This window comes from Mastomys coucha, unplaced genomic scaffold, assembly GCF_008632895.1.
Source record: "Mastomys coucha isolate ucsf_1 unplaced genomic scaffold, UCSF_Mcou_1 pScaffold21, whole genome shotgun sequence".
NCBI lineage: Eukaryota > Metazoa > Chordata > Mammalia > Rodentia > Muridae > Mastomys > Mastomys coucha.
Window position 1 is genome coordinate 156,295,319 of NW_022196904.1, and position 7,624 is coordinate 156,302,942.

At 46.4% G+C, this 7,624-nt stretch overlaps 1 protein-coding gene across 1 annotated transcript in view; it reads left to right on the top strand.

The window, feature by feature from the left end:
* The first annotated feature begins 377 nt into the window (after positions 1-377).
* Dock8 (dedicator of cytokinesis 8) overlaps positions 378-7,624 on the top strand; it is a 210,216-nt gene continuing 202,969 nt past the window's right edge. Inside the window, exon 1 of the mRNA XM_031389985.1 lies at positions 378-586. Coding sequence (XP_031245845.1) covers positions 534-586 — 53 coding nt within the window. The 5' untranslated portion in view covers positions 378-533. The remainder of the gene's footprint in view (positions 587-7,624) is intronic.

The following is a 7,624-nucleotide window of genomic DNA, read 5'->3' on the forward strand; positions in this document are numbered from 1 at the left end:
GCCTTCGGCTGGGAAAAAGTTGACTGATGTCCTAAGAGACTGCCTTTAAAAAAAAAAAAATGCTCCCTGGAATGGCGTCAACCCACCGGGCGGCCCCTCCAGACCCCGCTGGCTGCTTCTGGATCCGGCGCTCGCTACCCCAGTCGCCCTCCGGCTCCGGCCGCCGGCGTTTCCGGCCAGCGCTCGCGGTCCGCGCTCCGCAGCCGCCGTGCCCGTCGGTCCCGGGTCAGCGGCGGGAAGCGCGCGCCTGCGGCCGGCGACTCTGAGTATCCGGAGCGCGGCTCGGCGCGGCGTCCACGCCCTCGCCGAGCGCTCGGTGCGTGCCAGGCCGGGCGGCGCCGCGGGCAGCGGAGCAGAGCCCTCCCCCGGGAGCTGCGCGGCCAAGGTGGAAATGCGGAAGTTTCCTCGGCGCGCGGCTGACAGATGAGGCTGGCGGCGGGCGCGCCGGGCGCTGCAGCGGCTGTGCGTTCGGTTCCCGTCCTCCCCACCAGCCCCGCGAGCCCCGAAGCCGTGGAGCCGCGCGCGCGCGCGCCATGGCTACACTGCCGAGCGCCGAGCGCCGCGCCTTCGCGCTCAAGATCAACAGGTAAGACGGCGCGGTTCCGGGCCAGTCCGCGGCAGGGCGCGCCGGTCCCCGTGACGACTCGGGCGGGCGCGCGGGGACTCAGGCTTCGTCCTTAGTCACCCGTGCTGCTGCCCGGAGCAGCGTCTCGCGCCACCTCCCCAAGCCCAGCGTGGCTCCCATCGCCTTCTTTGCTCTGACAGGTGGCCGGGTCCGGAGAGCGAAGCGCGCGCCAGGGTTCTCGGGGCCGCGCGCCCGGACTTGGCTTAACAAATTGAGCCTTCCTTCCAGTCTGGAGGCAGGGGAAAGAAGCTAAGTGGCTGAAATCAGCTCTGCCTTTGAAGCAGATCCGTCCCGTGGTCCAGGGTTAGGGCTATTTCAACCCCCTCTTTCCAAAAAAACAAAAAACCATCTTGGCTTCTGAAGGCAGCGCTATTTTTATACCTAGGTCCAAGAGGAGCCAACCGTGAAGTGGAAAAAATGATTTAAAAAAAAAAAATCTTCCTTTAAATAAGCGAGAGGGAATGAGCTGTAGCTGACGTTTAAAGATTTATGGCACTCCAGTAAAGCGAAGGACACAGGGATTTACAATTTATAATCAGAGTTGCACACGCCACTTCTCTGTGAGTTGACTGCTCACAAAGTTCTTAGCCGACTTGAGAGCAGCAGCGTTTCCTCCGCTGAAAACTGCTGACAAGTATTCAGGGGGCATTTTTGCTTTGACCTGGGAAATCTAGACTGGCTGGCTGAAAGATAATGTAGAAGGGCAGCACTCTGGAGGACTTCCAGGGTTGTTTTTTTTTTTTTCTTTTATTCTGTGGGAAGCTGATCCACAGTAGTTCATCTTTGCGCTGCTAGTGAGTGAAGCTTGAGTCACTAGGAATCACCATCCTTCAATAGTGAGCAGTAAGGACTTCAGAGGGCCTATGGGAGCTTCACTGTGCAGTTGTGAACAAGACCTTTCACTTCCTTAACTATTCCATCTGTCAAATTAGTTTAATTATTAATGTGGACTGTATACGTAGTCTTCCTATCGGAGTCTTTTCCCCTCATCAGGCTTTCCTGGCTGCAGTGGGGCAGTTAGGGCGTAGGAAACTGATGGCTGTCATCATTGCCGAGATGCCTCTCCTCACTTTGTCGCTGTCATGAGAAAGAAACAAGCCAGGAAACAAGGAACAAGGGCAGGAAGATGTTAGGGATTCGGGAGGGGCGATACTGATCTGAAGTGACTGTCTGGGGCCTCTCGCAAGCCCGGAGGCACTCTTACAGCAAGGAGCTGACGGGTTGGTATAACCCAAGGGCCAAGGATTAAGGTCCTTAGCCAGAAGTGGTGGACTTGCCTATAATCCCAGCCTTCTGGAGGCTGAGTGAGACAAAAGGATCACAAGCTGAATGCCAGTCTAGGCTGCATACAGACACCATGCAGCAAGCAAACAAAACAAAACAGAAGCCACCACCCAAGCAAAACAGCGTTAGAGAAACCAAGAGCCAGGGTACATTCAAACTTCCTCACCAAGTTTTGTTGCAAACTAACTAGATACCATTGGGTATACACATTTTTAATGTTTCTCACGTTTGCTCTCTCCCTCCCACTCTCCGCCTCTTTCTGTCTCTCTAAGGTCTCACTTTGTGCCTCAAACTGGCCTTGAACTCCAAGCACTACTCCTGCTTCAGCTTTCGCATTGCCGGGTGGCAACTGTGTACGCAAGGCCCGGCTTTTGTGTCAGTGGGAATAACTAATATCTGAGTCTGGTTTCTCCCTCTTCTGACTGTTAGGAGGATTAAGTAGAGTAGAGACAGCGTGCTTATGGTGCCTGGCTCAGAATAAATGTTAAATAGTGGTTAGCTGCCAGGCCAGAGCCACTAGCTTCACCATAGTCATTGTCATCTCTAATATCATCAAATCTGAGATGATACAAGAAAGAGTATAAATTATATTTTTCTTTTAAAAATATTTATTTATTTATTTTATGTATATGAGTACATTGTAGCTGTATAGATGGTTGTGAACCATCATGTAGTTGCTGGGAATTGAACTCAGGACCTCTGCTCACTCTGGCCCCTTCTTGCTCTGGGCCCACTTGCTCTGGCTCAAAGATATATTTATTAATTATATGTGAGTACACTGTGGCTGTCTTCAGACGCACCAGAAGAGGGCATCAGATCTCATTACGGATGGTTGTGAGCCACCATGTGGTTCCTGGGATTTGAACTCAGGACCTTCGGAAGAGCAGTCAGTGCTCTTAACTGCTGAGCCATCTCTCAAACCCCCTGTATTTTTCTTTTTAAAAAGAGTTTTCTTTCCCCCCTTTAAGCCACTTTGTTTATCAGGTACAAGAGTTAGGCTGAGGGCTTAGCAGGAATAACTTTGAAAAGAGTGGATTCATGAGAATGTACTTGGTGTGACTGTAACATTCAAACCTGCCACTTAAAGGCCCAATACTGACTTGCAGATGTTGTGCTATCAAAAACCTTAGGACACTCAGTTGCCCTTAATAGATGTGGTCAGCTTTAATGGTCCTCTTGACACAATCCAGTGTCACCTGGGAAGAGTGTCAGAAATGATGGGCTGTCAGCATCGGGTTTGCCTGTGGGCATGTCTGTTAGATTCTCTTGATTGTTGTTTGATGGGGGAAGACGTAGCCCATGTGGGCAGCACCGTTTCACAAGCTTGATCCTAAGCTGAGTAAGAGTGAAGAAAGCAGACTTGAGCAAGCCAGGGTGTGTGGGCTCCTTTAGCACTTGGCTGTGGGTACGATTAGCTGCTTGAATCCCTGCTTTGACTTCCCCAAAATGATGGGCTGTGACATGAAATTGTAAACCAAATAAACCCTTTCCTCCGCTAAGCTGGAGATGTTTTACCCTGGAGAGAGAAGTGAAACTAGAAAGAAGGGGAAAGTGAAGCTGGAGGTGTAGTTGCACAAGGCTGTGTAATTTGTAAAGGCCATGATCAACGATGGTAGCTAGGACTACAGATTGCTCTCACATTGGCCCTTGCATGGTCCCTGTTATTTTGATCTGTATCATTTTCTTTAAAAGCAAAGAATTAACTTAAAACAGTTGTTTCAGTAACACCATCGACAGCTCTGCTTCTGAGCAGTACCTGGCATGTAAACAAGGTGTTGCAGCAATGCCAGACATGGAGAAAACCTTTCACCTTACATGCATGTCTATCGGTTTTTAAAATAGATCGGATTCCATAAGTTAGACTGTGTTGAAATGCAGCCATTAGGACTCTGAGTACACTTTCATATTTTTCAGCTTTCTATTTAACAATGATACTTCTTAAGACATTTGTTCTTCCTATTAACGAAATAATGTAATGTGACATACTAAAAATTACAGTTGCAAAGAGCTCGGCTCTGGGCCCTAAGCAGGAACGAGCAGTGTCTTACATACAGTCTGTGAAAAATGTTCCCCACTGCATGCAAATTTCTGTGGCTTCCTGCAAGCACCATTGCCCAGTGCAGGGCCAGCGCCAAAGCCAGAGGAAGTCGTAAATGCTGGCAGCAGCTGTCTCCCCGTGGTTGTTCTGACTCTCTGGTGTTCTCTGAACTGTATATTCACATGCTGGAAATCATCAGGCAGGACATGCTAGGAGCATCTAGTGGGACTGTAATGCCTGTTGGACATCTTGAAACATTTCTCTAGAATCCGTAGCTCAGGGAGATAGAAGACAAGACTCTGCCACTGAATTGTTCTGAGTTGGAATGTCTGGTTGGTTAGATGCATTTGTCTTGATTTTAGTTTTTCCCTGACTGTTGTGAGGAAGAAAGACTAGATCTGATCTAGGTAGTCACAATAATGTTTGTATTTGGGATTGTAGGAACTGCTGTATCAGATGTATTGTAGTCCTTTAAGGAACGTTCCCTTGTTAATTAGTTCTTTGATGACTGGAATATGCTGCTTTTGTAGATGCTGGAAATTATTACTAATGCTGCGAAGGTTCATCAAACAAGACCTCGATTTCTTTTTCCTTTTATGTAGTGTTGGGTGTTAAAGCTAGGGCCATATGCACGCTAGGCAAATGTTTTACCACTGAGCCATATCTCAGCTCACTTGTTTCTGTCAAATACAGAATAAGTATGGAATTTGATCAAATGTGAAAGTAAAACAAGAACTTTAGATAAATAAAGGAAATGTATAAATTATTGTAGAGTGGCATTAATGATTTTTCTGGATACCCAGGATTGAAATAAGTAGACCATACGACTTACACTTTTATATTTCTTATTCTATTAGTTAACTTTTCTGTGACGGTGACAAAATACCATGACCCCAAACAATTTACATACAGAAGAAAGAATTTAGTTTGGCTTATGGTTCCAGAGGGAGAGTCCATAGTGGGGGAGGGGAGACAATAAGCTGTCAGAGCAGGAAGCTGAGAGGTCACATCTGCAAACGGCAAGCAGAAACAGCAGTCTAGAGGTGGGCCGAAGCTGTAAACTTTCAAGCTTGCCCCAAGAAACAAGCCTCCTACAGCTAGTTTACACTCCTCCCTAATGGGATCAAGTGTTCAAGTATGGAAGCTTGTGGGGAGCATGTCTCATTCAAACTACCACACTTACTATGCGGCAGATGTGCATCTAAATGTTTATATCATCACTCACCCACTTCTATGAATTAGGAACAATTACTGCTTTCATTTGTAAATGGGGAAACGGAACACAGGCAAGTTATGCACATTTTGATTTCACACAGCTAATTAAGGTCAGAGCTAGGATTTATATTCAGGCAGTCTGTCTCCAAAATTCTGCCTTCCTTTCCTACTCACTATATCATGATGCATCTTCGTTTTGCTTTAAAATAAAGAAGTAACAATATTTACTATCTACTAAGTACTGTGCCAGACAGCCAAGATTCCAGCGCTAGTGAGGGAGGGGCTCTCCAGTCCCCATCCCTTAATGAGGAGCTAGTGGCAGCTGATACCTACTGGAGCACAGAGAATCATTCTTTTTTGAGGTTGTTTCCCATACACCATTGGGTGACCCCACACACATGTACATGTGGGCAGTGCTAATTGGATTTAGTGCAATTAAAAAAGAAAGGCATGGAATTGGAGGGGGGAACATGTTGAGGGGATATGAGGAGAGTCAGAGGAGGGAATGAATGGATATGATCATATTTTATTGTATATAAATATATATATATAATTCTCACAAAATTATTATAATAGAGAAATGAGAACAGTTAAAAATGCTTATTATTAATTATTATATATATTTATTATAATTAAAGTGCACATTGTACATATATTGAAATACCACACTGTACTCAGTAAATATGTAGTTATTTGTTAATAATTAAACTAAAACAATTAAAAATTAAAATTTTCAAAAAAGAGAAAGGCATGCCAGTCAGATGGCTTAGCTGGTAAAAGAACTTGTCTGACAACGTAGGAACTGACCCTCAATGGAGAGAAAGAACTGATTCCCCAAGGTCATCCTCTGACCTTTACACATTTGCCATAGACATGCACCCATGTTCACACACATACACACACACACACACACACACACACACACACACACGCACGCACGCACATGATAATCAGACAATTAAAAATTTCAAAAGTAGAACAAAGCATAAGAATACCACTCATCATTAGGATGATCTCTATAGAAGATAAAACCAGGTGCTAAGAAAGAATAAAGTTACATAAAGATTTCATTCAAGGATAACCCCAAGGTACCAAAAACCTGTAATTCAAGCTGTTTGGGAGGCTGAGGCAGGAGGATCACAAGACCAAATTCAGTCTCTGCAACTTGGACCCTGTCTCAAAATAAAATGTAAAAAGAGGGCTGGGGTGTGGCTGTACCAAGCCTAGTACTGAGGGGGGAGAGAGAGAGAGAGAGAGAGAGAGAGAGAGAGAGAGAGAGAGAGAGAGAGAGAGAGAGAGAGAGAGAGAGAGAGAGAGAGAGACAGACAGGCAGGCAGACAGACAGAGACACAGAGACAGATAGACAGACAGAGACAGAGAGAGACAGAGACAGACAGAGACAGAGACAGATAGAGACAGACAGAGACAGAGACAGACAGAGACAGACAGAGACAGATGAAGAGAGACATGGAGAGAGAGACAGACAGACAGAGACAGAGACAGACAGACAGACAGAGACAGAGAGACAGAGAAAGACAGAGACAGACAGACAGAGACACAGAGAGAGACAGACAGAGACAGACAGAGAGACAGACACAGAGAGGCAGAAAGAGAGAGACAGACAGACAGAGACAAAGATGGAAAGACATAGACAGACAGAGAGACAGAGAGACAGAGAGACAGGGACAGAGAGACATAGGCAAACAGAGAGACAGACAGACAGAGAGAGGGAGAGACAGAGACAGAGGAGACAGAGAGAAAAACAGAGAGACAGAGAGAGAGACAGACAGAGACAGAGAGAAGCAGACAGAGACACACAGAGAGACAGACAGAGACACAGAGGCAGACAGAGAGACAGAGAGAGTCAGATAGAGATAGACAGAGACAGACAGAGGAGGGATGGGGACATGGCTCAGCGGTAAAGGGTCTTGCTGTATAAGCCCAGTGACTTGCATTTGATGCTCAGAACCCACATGGAGGTGGAAGGAAAGGAATGACTCTATAAAGTTGTCCTCTGGTGTCTTGCCTGCACTCCTCACCCACACATACATCCACACAATAATAATATTCAGTATAACAAAGTTTAAAGAAAAGCAACAATGTAGGGCTGGAGAAATACTCAGCGGTTAGCAGCAAGTACCTGTCTTGGAGAAGACCCTTCACATGCATTTGGGAAGGCAGGTTTTACTTCCCTGTGGGCTAAGGGAGAGAATACTCAACATCATATGGCTCCTCAGGGAGAGAGGCAGAGCTCAGAGACAAGGTCTCCTGTCTCAGCTCTCCACACAGAGCTAGAGAAGGGATGGTATGATGTCACAAGCAATCTGGTTTTCATCTTCTTTAACAGGCATATGAAAGGGCAGGAGGTAACCCTACTGGTCCTCTTGCTGGAGAGCTCTCCTTCTTCTTCTTCTTCTTCTTCTTCTTCTTCTTCTTCTTCTTCTTCTTCTTCTTCTTCTTCT